General features: G+C 32.8%; 1 protein-coding gene across 2 annotated transcripts in view; it reads left to right on the top strand.

Annotated features, from left to right (window-relative positions):
- DPH6 (diphthamine biosynthesis 6) overlaps positions 1-15,088 on the top strand; it is a gene marked incomplete at both ends in the record, with an annotated part of 215,730 nt that overhangs the window by 34,450 nt on the left and 166,192 nt on the right. For both annotated transcript variants that reach the window (XM_082000737.1, XM_082000736.1), the window contains 2 exons: positions 11,561-11,634; positions 13,792-13,910. In XM_082000737.1, coding sequence (XP_081856863.1) covers positions 11,561-11,634; positions 13,792-13,910 — 193 coding nt within the window. The remainder of the gene's footprint in view (positions 1-11,560; positions 11,635-13,791; positions 13,911-15,088) is intronic.

Genomic DNA, 15,088 nt, shown 5'->3' with positions numbered 1-15,088 from the left:
AATGCATTCATTTGGCATATATATTGGGAACTGAGATTATAACAAAAATACTTGTGATAAGAAAATGGGACGAACACTTGATTCTTGCTGCTAAGCAGTCCATTGAAGAGGAGGATTTGATTCTTCATGCAAACTGTCTAGTTCTTGTCAGAGAGCATATTTTTATACTGTTTTGGAACGTTTCTCTTAAGACTTGGAATCATCGCTATCATTTTAGTAGATGACCTCGTCTTTTTTTCAAAGTGATGGAAAAATAATCCAAACAAAGGCACTTTATAAGAGAATCAAACCTGAAAATCATAATGTGGCATTTTGTGCTTCACTGGAATCTGGGAAGAAACTTTGTTGAAAATTGCACTATTTTCATCAATAAGAGTAAATGATAGATCTTTAAGGTCCCTTCCAGCCCAAGCCATTCTATGATTCTATGTCACACATGAGGAGCAGAAAATAACAGTGTTTTCACAAGGCACGTGCAGAGTTCTCTTTTTGCTCAAGGTGTTTGAATCCTCAGTGCACTCTCACTATGAGAAGTGCAGTGCAAACATCGGAGTTTTGGAGTAGTAATCATTGGACAAAAAGGATTGTGTAAATGCTTAAATCTGAAGAGAATCGTTGTGCTAAAAATTAGAATAAAATATACACCATTTTAAAAAGTGATAGATTTGGTTTTTAAGGAATATTTTATCAGGATTGCTTTAAGTTTATACAGACTATAGAAGAATTGGACAATCATAAGTGTGCCTTTATTTAATTATTTTTTGTTCAGTGGTATTTTCTCATCTTTTGTACATGATGATTTCCAGGATCAGTAGTGTTTAGACAAAAAAAAATAAAGGACCTAGACATATTAACTTGATGTGATGGAACAAACTTCTAGTGTTGTACTGTTGAGATTCCCAATAGTTTTAAAGAAATTGCAAACCCTGTTGACTTCTGGAGAAGTAAGAAATATTCAATCAATTACTCTACATGTACTTCAGCGTTATAGATTGTTGTGACAATTCAGGAATAATGAATGAATACTTAAAGTAATAATGAGTACTTGTTAGTGACAATAAAAATTACTTATTTCATATGAAATTATTATACAATTCAGGCAACTATTTTACTTTAATGTCGCATTATGGTATATAAGAGTTAATTTTAGAAAAATAATATATTTTTTTAAATTTCTTTGCTCTCAGGGAGTTCTGTTCTTTACAAGGAAAGATAAGACAGGAATAGAAGACTTGTTTCTCATATACAAAATAGCTTATTTTCATTTAAGGTATGTTTTTCTCCCATGTTTCTGAGTCTTGTCCTGTCATATGTGGTAAGAGGACAACAAAATGAAAACTCAGAATCTTGCCCTGTCATGCCTACAGTTTTACTTGTGCAAAAAGATGTTTGCTCACAGAATTAGTAATGCGAATAAAGTTACTTATATGTGCCTTAGTGTTTCCCAGCATGTGTTCTGAAATTAAATAACATTGCTTTGACAATACTTATATAGGAATAAATGAGGCTAGGCAGTTAATTCTTGTATGACATTTTCCTAGAGTAGCTTCCCTTAGTGGAATTCTGTTAATGAGTTGAATTAACCAAATTGTGCTGCATACCTCAGATAACCAGAGCAAGCTGTAGAGTCTGTTCAGGGTTTGTTTTGTAGATGCTGTATTGGATTGATTGCCATTAGCATCTAGAAGTTGGTCCATATGGAGGCTATGTGGTCAAAAGCTAATACAGAGCAAGGAAAAAAGCTTGTGTGTGTATTAAGAACTTAGTTTATCAAGGCTGGCTTTTGGCTATCTTACACTTTATTAAAGATACTATTTAAATAAAGAAATCCAAGAGTGAAATTCTGCCTTGTCTGAAGTCAGAGAGTATGATGCAAGTGGACTGAGTTGCCTCATCTAAATTATGAATCTTCTTCTGACTAGAAACATACTAATGTTCCTTTCATGTTCTTTTTCTTGATTTAAGTGGTTTGTCTTCAGCAAGACATTGATCTGGAACATAATAATATAGACCAGTACCTGCCTTCCTAAGGCAAAGACTTTTTTTTTTTTTCTTTTTTTTCCCCTCTGAAGAAGCCACACAGAATTGTATATGTTGGTATCTTAAAAACCTATTTTTTAAATTTAAATCACAGTGCTTGACTACTAATTCTAGATAAATGTGAAAGAAGTGGTTATAAATTTGCTTTGTCTTTCGTGTTATAACTGTTGATATAATTGCTGTTGATGGCAAAATAGTTACACTTACAATCACCAACACTTATAATATCCCATCTAGCATGGGAACAGAAATATGTATGGTTACTTGACTGTTTTGTAGTTGTTCACTGGCATCTTGTCATTACGATGTAATGTCTTTTATTCAATCTGGAGTTGACTGTTCATGCTAAATTTGGTTATCAAATTAAGTAATCAGTCTTTGTTGAGGTAATTTTATAAATAAGGTTTCCTGAGAGAAGTGTCTGCAGGCAAGTTTGCTTTGTAATTATTTGAACATTTAAGAGCTGGAAGTCCCAAAGGTGAAGCAGACGTTTGTGTGAAACGAAACCTCTGCACAAAAGCAATTTTTATTTTTTTTTTTTTGTTCAGCTGCAGATTGTTGTCTCCCTATAAAAGACTTTGTAGCTTCTGTTAATGGTATGTAGGCCTCTTGTGCACTCAGTTGACTCGCATAAAGAAAACGAAAACTCACAGTTCTGTAGAAGAGTCCTTGGGTAAGCTTTGCAATACTGGATAAGTCTGTTGATTTTGATTTTAGTATTCTAGTTTTTTTGATAGGTATATCTAACTATATTAAATTTTACTAAATGCATTGTTTTTAGCATGACTTGTTTTTTATTGGAAAAAATGAATCAGTCTAAATAATAGTAAACCAAATAATATAGAAAAAAATTCTTGTGAAATACTATGATATCTTAAAAGATATCTCAATTTGCTGGTATTCTATGAAAATAGTTAATATATGAGATAACATAAAAAATTAAATCATTAATAAAAGATTTGTAATTCCTAAGACTAATCATTCACTTTGTAAATGCAGCTAAATGGAGAATCAGTGTTATCAGGAAAACCTGTGTTTATGGTGTGATGTATGGCTATAGTGGAAGATTTTCCCGGTTTTCTGTTTCTACTGTTTAGAATTTAATTATAGCTTTTTGAACTGCAGTATTTCAATATACTTCTGCTTGATATTAGACTTTGAGAATGGTATTTGTCTTTCACTCTCCTTTTTCATTTGCAGTGGTGTGTGCATGTGCTTATGCACATACATACCCTTGCACCTGTGTGTTCACACAGGGATTTCATGTGAATCTACATTAAATTAATTTCCACCCCTGTTTTTGGAACTACTTCTTCCAAAGAAATGAAGACATGAGATATATGTGCTTTGAGGTCTGTAAGTGGAAGACAGGAAAGTCCCAGACGATGTGTAGTGATCTGCAAGACTATGTGATTCATAGCCTGGATCTTCGGTGCTTCCAGGTAGCAAGAGGACCACACACTACTTACATGTGGTTATTATGTGATTGCGATTACATACTGAAAGCTGTGACTGGCAGCAGATGAATGCCCCTCTACACTGAATTAACAGATTTTGTGTGTATGTGTGCATGCAGTGTTTCAATAACTGCATTTGGAAAACTCTCGAAGTTAGGCCATCAGTTATACTTGACGGTGGCAGTGTGTCTGTCTGTTCTCTATGCAGGGCATTCATAAAAATGAATCCAATAAGCTTTTAAAGTGGATTAGTTACATAGTATTATCTCCATGCATAGATACTGTTATTCAAAAGTAATTTGCTTTTAAAGTGAGTTAAGCTAAGCCCACTGAATACTACTGAAGTTCTTAATGAGAGTGTTCACACAGGGATTTCACATGAATCCACACTAAATTAATTTCCACCCCTGTTTTTGGAACTACGTCTTCCAAAGGAATGAAGACATGAGATATTTGTGCTTAGAGGTCTTTAAGTGGAAGACAGGAAAGTCCCAGATGATGTGTAGTGATCCGCAAGACTATGCAATTCATAGCTAGTCTGCATAACCTTACCAAACAGCAGTTATTCAATTTGAAGTAGAGCTATTATATCCCTATGTCTCAGGGATATTTCCATACTGTCTTTGATTACTTGTAGCTGGCTCTGACAGATATATCAAAGCTTAGAAAAATCACATACTCTGCTTGAAATCAGTATAATCAGCGATCTTAGAATGCTTCACAAATCATAAGGCAAAACTCAGATTTAAGAATTTTCCAGTCAAATAATTGCAGAAGCCTAAAAGTCTAGTTACTAATGTATATATAGTCAATCACACACCTGCAAATATGTTGTGTTTTAATTTGAAGTTTTGCAAATGACTGATAGTCATTATTTAGACAAAAACTTAAGCATGTGTAACAGTTTTCTGTTACTCCTGCAAGCTTCAAGGAAGATATTAATTGGAGAGACAATTTCATTTAAAGATAATCTATTTTCTATCTCGGTCATAAAATGAATTGGGGCAAAGCTGTGAAGCAAATGTTAAAAATTAAACCTAGTTTAAACCGTTCTTCAGCTGTTTATACTTCAGTTTCTTATATAGATCTGTTCTAAACAGTAAATGTTTAGGGTTATGCTGCATTTTTCTGAATGAGTGTGTTCAAATTTTCTTGCAATACACATAAACAGGCATATTTAGGCACAGATCTAGCACTTCCTTTTTCTTTCTTTGATATTATTTTGGCTGTTGTATGTGTCTGTCATTTAACATAGACATTATTAAGGTGTGCAGTGATATGCTTAGCAGTAACCTTTACTCATAATGTGATATTGTCTGTATGTCTTACTTTGTTCAGCTTTCTCTGGCACTGATGAAGCCTAAAGCTGCTGTTCTTTGAGATGCTGATAATTTTTTTATCTGATTAACTGACACATTTAGTTGAAATCAGACACAGCCCTTAGGCTGGGCATGGATTTAATTTAAAAAGTATCAAAGGTTTGCACTGTGTGCTGTTTAATCATCATGTTTATCAGGCAAAGAAAAATTACCGGAAGGACCATAGGGAGAGGGTTATCTTAAGGAGCAGTAACTTGGGAAATGGGTAATAACTCCGAGGTAATTTACAGCTAACTTTTACATTCATTAATATAACATTTCCCACTGATAATTACAGTGCATGTAATATACTAATTAAATTGAAAACATTAGCACTAATTTTCTTTTTGCTGAACTGTGAGAGGGTCAGGTAAAGACATTAAAATGTGAAATTAAAGAAAACCTCTGTACTAATACTACTGCAATGAATATTTTACTTACTAGTAGAATACTTCTACAAGTATTGTATGCTACAATGCATATGCATATTTCCTCAAACTACCATCACTATCTGTAATTGAGCTTCAGTCACTGAAATTAAAAAAAAGCAAAATTGAAATCACAGTGTGCTAGCATAAATTACTCTTATGTTTCTCTTCATATTTTACTTCAACTGTGAACCACTATTGTCAGTATTGTACATGGGTATTACAGAGCCACGTTAACAACTGTGTAACAGTAAGCATGCTCATGGCACTGCTGTTTTCGAGTTTTCACAAAACTTTTTGATTTTTTATACTATTTTCTGATAGAAAATACAGCTAAAAGTAATTTATGATACAGGGAAAGCAGCAATTTTTAATTATTTTATTCATTAGACTGTTTAAAATATATATAACTTTAAAACTACGAAGCTTTAAATAGAAATTGTACATCTTAGTACAGTTACAGTTGCAAAGATCAATTTGCTGTTCCGACAGAATGGTTCATGAAGCTTATTCTTCATGAATCTTATGAACAGGAATAAATTAGTAGTTGTAATAAGACATGTAACTTACAGTTAAAACATAAGTAATAATTATCATAAAGTATACTGCTGATAAAAAGAAAGTGTTATTTAGATGCTTTTTAAAAGTTGATTTTTATACCTGCCTTTTCAAATGAGTAATTTTGGTAGTTTTAAAGGGATAAAATAAGTTTTAAAAAGTCATATGGAAAATAAAAAGTTGTTACCATCTGTATGCATCTTGTGTTTAACATCTGTGTTTATGTATCCATTACATACTTCGTGAGTAATACTTTGTGGCAGAGTATACTGTACTAAGTGCTTTCTATATTACCCAAATATTTCAGAGAAGCAATTTATTTTTGCTTTAGACTAACCTATTACACTGGCAACATATTAGTAAAGTTTTGCATAGTTTAAACTCTTAAATTAACAGTACATGACGCTTTCTTTAATAATGACAAAGCAAAAACCAACCCAAGAAAAAAAAACATGCTTCCATATTAACTTTCCTTGAACATTTTTCTGTGCTCTGTTACTTTCTATTTGATACAGCACCTAACATCTTTCCTCCATATTTTTTTTCCAAATTTGCTTCCTTGGCTTTTGAGTTCAGTGCAGATCCCTGGTATTTAGCTTGCAGATGTCAACCTGCTCTACTCATGCTGAGACTGCAGTTATGTGAACATGCTTTTTATGGTACCAAACCTGATCAGATTCCACATTAAAAGGTGAAGTGTAGTACCCAAGACTGATTCTGGGATTGATTCTCTGCTAACTATGATCAGCTCTGAACGAAACAAAATCCTATCTGTTTGTAAAATGTCCAGTAACTCTTTCAATACCAGAGAATCCAGTGAAGAACCAGTTTTCAGTTAGTACTATTTTCATGCTTCAAGTGCTGAGCTCAATACACTGTGTGGCAAGGCTTTATGTAAACTTGTCCAGTTGAGGAATTTATGAAGGTTGTTAGACGGTAGATTTTTTTTCTGTTCCACCTCATACTCCATCCTTCTTCCCTTCAAATCTTCTTACTTGAATTTTTGCTACTCCAACCTTGATTTGTTGAAGCGTACAGAATAGGGGGATTGAATTTATTCCATTTCATGGTATGTAAGTATATTAACTAGTTCTCCCATTTCAAAGCATTTATTAAGTATATTGATGTTTCTCCTTGTGGAAGCTGCTGTCTGGACAGTGATGGAAGTTTATATTTGCTCTTTACCATCAGAAGAACTAAATGAAAAGTGATGGTGGTGAATAGCTCCCCGTCAAAAGTCTTTAAACGTGAATGCTAACCACAACTGAAAAATGGCATGATGTACTGCCATTTCACAAAATGATTAAAACTTGCATATTATCGAAGGAAATAAACTAGAGTAAGTGCAGAACATCTTGTATATGATTATTTAAAAAAGATTTAATGTAGCTTGTAAACAAGCAGCCAATGACAGTCTTCTGTTGTTTTGTCACTAACTTCAAGATAAATTGTATACATATGTACATATATATTTATGTGTGTGTGTGTATATACACACATATATTTATGTGTTTGTGTCTCTATATATATGCATTCATACACATGCACATCCACCCTCTAAATGTGTTATAGTTATGTATAATTGAAAAAAACCCAAACCTCAAAACAAATGGTTTTTTTTGTTTTACTTGATATTTAAATTTCAAGTTTGGGCCATTCCTCCAACAGTTGTTTAATAGGAGTTCCGTGACCTTAAAGATTATAATGGCTGTATTAATTCCTTTACCATAGGATGATTTTGAAAGTTCCTAGGACTCGGGACTAGAATTTTTAAAATCCCAAACAAACAGGTTTGCAAAGCAGTTCATTTCAGTATAGAAGTATTGTGTTTGTATATCAGGACACTTAAGTCTCTCCTTCCAGGTGCTTTTCTTTTTAATTTGAAGAAGTTTTCTTACTGAGTATCTTTGCTGAGATATACATTTTGTGAGAACTTGAAAAACAGAATGAATTTTAAAAAATACCAATTTTATTGCTCTCTGAGCTTGTTAAAAAATGTGTTGGGCAAGTCAGTTGCCATCTTCATGGATGAACAAGAAATTCTGTGAATCTATGTGTTTGGGCAATCATGAAAGGAATTTCAATGCGTATTTTTTTATTATGAGGATCACATCTTTTTTTTAAGTTCTTGATGTAGGTACTGTCATTTTACATCTCTGGTGTAAAAACTAGAAACTATTTATTTCTTATTCTTAGAGAAAGAAGAGTATTATATAATGGAAACAACAGATTTGCAATGCATTATAATAAATATTATGATGATAACAGTAAACATATTTGTTTTGTTGAGGAGAGAGAAGTGTATGTGTTATAAAGCAGGTTGGCCAGAGAAGCTGTGGATGCCTTGTCATTGCAAGTGTTCAAGGTCAGGTTGGATGGGGCTTTGAGCAACCTTATCCAGTGGAAAGTATCCTTGCCCATGACGGGGGCGTTGGACTAAATGATCTTTAAGTTCCCTTCCAGCTCAAACCATTGTATGATTCTATGTTCTAAAAGAACATGGAAAATTGTGTATGATATGTGTATTTATGTAGCCATGGAGATTAATGTAGTTGTGAGACAACAGTTGTACAGCCTTGTGTTTGTTTGTATCAGATACTTAAAAAAAATTACTTGCTGAACTTAGTTGATGGGATAGTTTGCCTCTGGTAACTTAGAACTGAACAATGAATGTTGTTATTAGATGGTCATTAGTGTCTGGTTTTCCAGAATATCTAAACACTCATTTTTTAAATCAAGAAATAGATAGAAAAAACTCTGTGATAGAACATTGGATGAGATCTTTCCTCGAGTGTTTGGAAAACATATACTGAATATAATTTCCTAAATATCACTCTCTATCCAGCCGCTATAGCTGAACACTTTTAATTCATATATAACTTTTTTTTGACTGAAACCGTCAGGAAAAGCCCTGCATATTTCAAGTGAACCTGTTAGCAAAAAAAAAAAAAAAAAAAACAAAACAAAACAAAAAAAAAAACCCCTATTGTCTATAAGAATAGGTGTCAATACAATTTTGTGCTGGAGCAGTTTGTAAACTTAACTGCTTGAAATTACAGTAAGAATAAAATTCAGAATAACTTAAAATTGTATTATATTTGTTTTCCTTCACGGCATGATAGTATACACCATAGACAGATGCATACAAATAAAACAATACTGTTAAGTAGTGACAATATTGGGAATCTGTGCTTAATCAGTGAGCTCCAAGCTCTTCTGCTTTTAAAAATTACCACTGCAATAAAGACTTAAAAACATGTGTGGTAAAACAGTATTTTTAAATTGATACTTTTGATGCCAAGTCCTTAAACAGAAGTAATTTCAAAGTGTGGTCATCTCTGCTTATTATCTATGAGACTATAAGATCTCAGAGTTTAGTTCCATGATAGCCAGAGGCTAAAATTCAGAGCTCTGAGATAGGAAATTCAGGGCCACTGCAGGTATTATTTGTATTGCTGCAGCTATGTCTCAGTCTTTGAATTTGTGGCAAGGAAGAGTCCCATTTCAAAAAAAAAAAAAAAAAAAGTCTAGTTGTTTTTAATTATTTTTTCTTAGAAAAATCTATTAAAGACACTGTACATCTCATTCTTACAAGGACTTTAGAAAAATTACTTAAACATATCCTCTTTACACTTTTGTATGAATAGTATATCTGATAGATTATTTTTTACCAGTTCTTTCTGAAATACCTCACTATTAGAATCATTAATGCATTTTTATGGCTGATCTTGTGGATGGACCTGCTATCAGAAAAATACTGTAATATTAAAGTTAAGTGGTGTGATTTGATTCCTTTGACTCCTGTTATTCTTCCAGTAGATGGTAGTATAAATTGCAGCTGTGACGTCAGTCTGAGTGTTGACATCTGCATGGATCAGAAGAGAGTGTTAACTTTGCATTGCAATTAAGTGAGGATTGTAAGAAAATTCAAGATTACTTTCTGGCTGTTAACAGTTAACGACTATGCTTTGCAAGAATGTATATTCTGTATCTTCCAACTATAAAAAGGCAAACTATCAAGTAAACATAGAGATGGATGTCTGTAAGATGAAATATGTAATATACACATATAATTAAATATAGTTAAAATTATTTACTGTGTGACCATAAAAGACTTTTTTACCTGTATAAGTCCTGTAAATTGGAGCATGCAGAACTTAATAGCAAAATCTTACTGAAAACAAACAGAATGGTCACAGTCTTACCATTAAGCATGTCTTGATGTCAACATATTGTGATGCATTCAGCCGGAAAGGTCAACTGTACTGTTACTGTATGTGTATAAAGTCTTAAAAAATGTAGAATGTTCGGTGGTTCCTATTCTGTCAGTTAGTGACTTTCTATTGCACATGGTTCTTCATAAGAACAAACTGATTTGTGTCTTAATGGAATCTGAAAAAAGTAAAGATTCAGTTAGCTGTATTTAGTGGAATGTAACAATAATGTATTCACCTGCTGCTGTTAATGTAATGAAAGCAAAACAATTCTGGTAATCTCAATAAGTAGAAAATCTGAATAGTTCTTTGTTTTGCCTTTTTCCCAGATTTTGCTTGTTTTTATTATGATCATTGAACCTAGCGTGTTCCATGAATTAATAAACACTTACTGTTTGAACGGATTCCTAGTGTAGCTGTAATGCCAGTAGTAGCTGCCACGTTGGTGGCTAGTTGCAGAAACCCCACATATATCCCACAATTCTTGATGTATTAAATGCGATGTATCATTTGTATCATGAAGCTAACTTGCATCCCTACAATATACCTATGAATGAAACACTTTCTGCATCATTTTATTCATAAGAAACAGAAAATGAATTTTAAATTCAGTACCATGGAAGGCAAAGGCTGATTTGATTTTGAAATTCATCTCTAGATATATAGGTCAAAATTTCGTGGTAAAATCTTGCTGCAAACTTAACAGGATTGCTGTGTAACTGAGCAGGTCCAGAAGGTAAGTCATGCTGTGTAGTTATGATCAACCTTGCTTAAAAGAGGAAAACAACTTTAATTAAGGTCTATCTGGAGCAAATTTTAGGAAAAGAAAGTAAATTCAGCATGTTGATTTGGATTCAAGCAACTTATATTTCATGAGCACTTGCATTTTTTTTAAGTACGTGCATTTTCAAGTGTTATATTCTCAGTGTGTTTACAAGAAAAAGTACTATTGGCTTAGGTAGTTGTAACGAAACAGAGAAAATATGTCTTGGAAAACCTTTTTCTCATAGCAGAATTTTTAAAAGGTGATGTTAAGTAAGTTGCCTGCAAGTTCTCTTGTTCTTATGTTAGGATAAAAAGAGTAATCTCACACCCTCTTGTCCTACATATTGTGACAAATGCTAATTAATCATCATGATTGTATGTTGCTGATACTTGTAGGTGGGATAGCTAACACCCCAGTAAGAGCTGGAAGTTATTTTGTGGATGTCAGGACAACTTTAGGATAAGGTTTTAAGTCTGGTACTTTTCAGTTGCCCTGGTTATTTCTTCTGTAGAACTGTACTTGAGTGGAGTAGTTGACTGTGTTAGAGTAATAACCACGTAGTAGGTCAGCTGTGCTGCTCTCTTCTATGCAAGATCTGCATTCCAGGCCATTCAGTTCCATGTACTGGGCACAGGGAAAAAGATTTCTTCTTGATTGATTCTGCTAGTAGAGGTACTGAATCTCTGTTGCTTAGGCCAGCATATACTGCTGTCATTAATATTCCATGTCTTTTTTTCAGGACAAAGAAGGGGTGGAGGGTGTATCTGTGGGAGCCATACTTTCTGACTACCAGAGAGTTCGAGTTGAAGATGTGTAAGAAAAAATAATCTTTAATAATATACACATTCAGGAAAGTGCTTTACTTGTTTGTTTTCTCACTCAAATTCTGGAGCTGAGACAGTTGCTTTATTTCTCATATTCTCATATCCGATACCCGATTCATTCAATTTTTTAATAGAGTATGTTTTCTTTTTTGTTTTCACCATCCCCTCCCCCCCCGAACCATGTGTTCATTAGTTAAAAAAAAATAGAGACTGTGTTGGATTTTTGGATTGCTCTTCAGGTCTCATGGATTAGTTGAAAATACTCACGGTATTGATATGAAAATAGTTGAATAGGTTCAGATCCTTGATTTCAAAAGAAAGCTCACTCAATTCCAGTGACTAAAGTGTTGTGGTCAAATATCTCTTTTTTTCATCACAGTTTTAATACAGAACATCCTGTGACTTGTTATCAGGAATTAAATGCAAGGGAGTCCTTATGTGCTTATCATTAATCAGGAGCTTTCATTTGTCATTTCTACTGTGCATGTTCTTTAAGACTAGATAGATTGTGATACTTCTAAGAGTTGTAATTAAAAAAAGGATCATATAATGGGAATTGTGTGTGTTACATAGGTGAAGATTTGATTTGGGTCTGGAAAAAAATTTTCACTATATATGTCTGATGAAATACAAAAATAACTTGTGTTAAAAATTAATTATAATTTCATGAGTTCATTAGTCATTTGTTGATTAGTCATTTGTTGATGATAAAAGCAAATACATGGAATCCTTTATGAACTGTAAGAATGGTGAAGTTAATGCTGTGCCAACTGCACGACTCCCATCAGCAACTTACACAGCATGGGTGTTTTCTTTACACTTTACATAGGTAAACTGCAGTCAGAAATAACTCCTTACTTTTTCTTTTCCCTTACACTTAAAACATTTTAATGACTGCCTGATCATGTTACTGGATATTTTAGAAAAGATTGCTTTTGTTGATTGTGGGTTTCAGATCTTTTACCACAGCCAAAAGATTGACAGGACATCACAATATTTCAAACAGACCTGATTAATTCCAAGATCACTCAGTGGTAAAAAATTTTTACATTCATCTATAGATTTACCCCTTGCAAGGGATTGTTTCACATAAATCATCCTGGTTACTTGGATTCAGCTAATTTGTTAGCTGAAGTTAGGCACCTAAATGAACCACTTCCCATTCAGAATTGCTAAATATTTCTGTTAATGTCACAGTTTAATGCTCTGTTCAAATACATGAAAGTAATAATAAAACCAATCAGATTATATGGGTGCTAACTATGGATTTACATGTCAACATTAAACATCCACTTAACTATAAAGTCATGACGCTAATATTAGTGGGTCTATCTAACATATGGCAGAAAGCCCATATATTAGATAAACATATATTAGATAATTGACAAATAAATGTAATTTTTGAGTGCTCTGATCTAGTCTCATAGTTAAATGTTTTTAAGTTTTTCAGGAACTAGACATTACACGTTTTATCACTAACTGATGGTACTTGACAATTTGCAGAAGGGTTACCTTCAATAGTGAAAATTAGTGAATCTCTAATTTGATAAACAATCAAATGCTGTGTTATCAAATGTTATCTAAATATGATATGGATCAAACCAAATAATTAAATTACATTAACAACTTGTTACTTTGTATCACAAGCCATATACATTTTCCTGAATGATAAGTTTCCTTGAGTGTTGATCCAAATCACAGGTTTGTTGAGCGTAACAAATTCAGCATATTGTACTAGTGACGTGTGCCACATTTATCAAAGTGCTGTAAATCTTGCCTTAGCTGTGTTCATAAAAAGTGATTGCTTCCTAAGGTATTAATTGGTTAGAGTCCCTAAAGGTTTAGGAATGTGTTTTCTCATGGTTTTCCTTATGTTCCCATGTAAATCTGTTTACATCAGTGCATTACATCTTACTTGCATAGATTAATTATAGTCAGAACAAGTTTATATCATTTTTTTTTATTATTAGACTTAATCTATATACTGAAATCCAGGGATAGTTATGTATTATAATTGAAATTGTAGAAGAAAAATTGTTAAAATGTAGGAAATGAGAAAAATTAATGTTCTTTAATTTTACATGCATTGTGCTGTGTAAAAGCATAATGCTTGGCTTTATTGATTTTTTTTTTGTTTGTTTTTAAGATGCAGAAGGCTTAATCTTCAGCCTTTAGCTTTCCTCTGGCGTCGGAACCAGGAAATACTGCTTAAAGAAATGATATCATCTAACATTCAAGCCATAATCGTAAAAGTGGCAGCTTTTGGTATGTATTCAGATTCTGAGCAATATTGTCTACTGAAACTTCCCATGGAGAAATCCACAACATAACAGAGAAAAAGAGAAATTTTTTTCTATATTTTAGGATAAGAAATGTTAATATGAAGACAATTTTTAAAAATTGCATGGCTGAATAACAGTCATGATGCCTGAATAATTGATTTACCTGTATGCAATTCATTCATAGAGGAGACATGGAAAAGCTGAAAAGTAATTCTTCCTAGCATAGTCATTGAATTCCTTTTGTAATTTTTTTGTTCTAGTTTGGTTTTGATTTGCAGTAAAGATGCATGCATAATACAGTGCTTCACAGTATTGTCATTTATAGATCATGCAGACTGGTGGCTCGACAATATTATAAAGCAACATGAAGGTTTTAATAGAAATACAAGAAATTAACATCAAACAAGATGAAATTATTTGAGGCCAAAACATTTTGTGTAGCAACAGTCTTTGAGTTGGTAAAGCATATACAGCAAACAGAAATAGTTCATCGTTGCCTTCAAAAAAATGGTATTTACGATGTAGTTGTTTAGTATACCAGAAAATCAACATGTCTTTTCATTGTCAAATATGTAAAATGAGGTTTGTACAATAAAGCAAATCAATATGAAAGATAACCTATTTATTGTTTGACTGTAAAGATAAGGTCAAATGCAGTTTCATAGGAAGGTTTATTGAATGCATGCTCTATAATCCTAAGAAGCATGAGAAACATGTTAACGGTACAATATCTTAATTTCAGGTCTCTATGCAGTTTTTAATTTAAGAATATTTAAGGATAAAGTGTGACCAAAGGACCTTTTCTTTTTGGGTTGACTATAGATTTGCAGTACATTGTACCAAATAGTGGCTAGTACCAACCAGTGGCGTCGGTGGTTAAAGATGTATGTTTAAAAAAATAGTGTTGTATAATCTTGCATTAGAAGTCCAAAGGCTGGTTTATCTGGGCAACTTTCACATCAAATTCCTAATGTCTGTCTTCTTCAAAGAATGCTTTATAACAAAGTCATTTCTCCTTAAATATTAACCAATAATTGAATTGTAATAGTTTAGACTGAATGAAGTCCATGACTTGTTTTAATTAATTCTTTGGTTTTTTATTTATTTGTTGCTCTTTATGTGGTATAGTTTCTAACTAGTTTCTACATTATGATTATGATG

This window comes from Phaethon aethereus, assembly GCF_964289735.1.
Source record: "Phaethon aethereus genome assembly, chromosome: 5".
Lineage (NCBI taxonomy): Eukaryota > Metazoa > Chordata > Aves > Phaethontiformes > Phaethontidae > Phaethon > Phaethon aethereus.
Note: the sequence above shows the minus strand (reverse complement) of the source record. Positions and strands in the feature narration are given on the sequence as shown.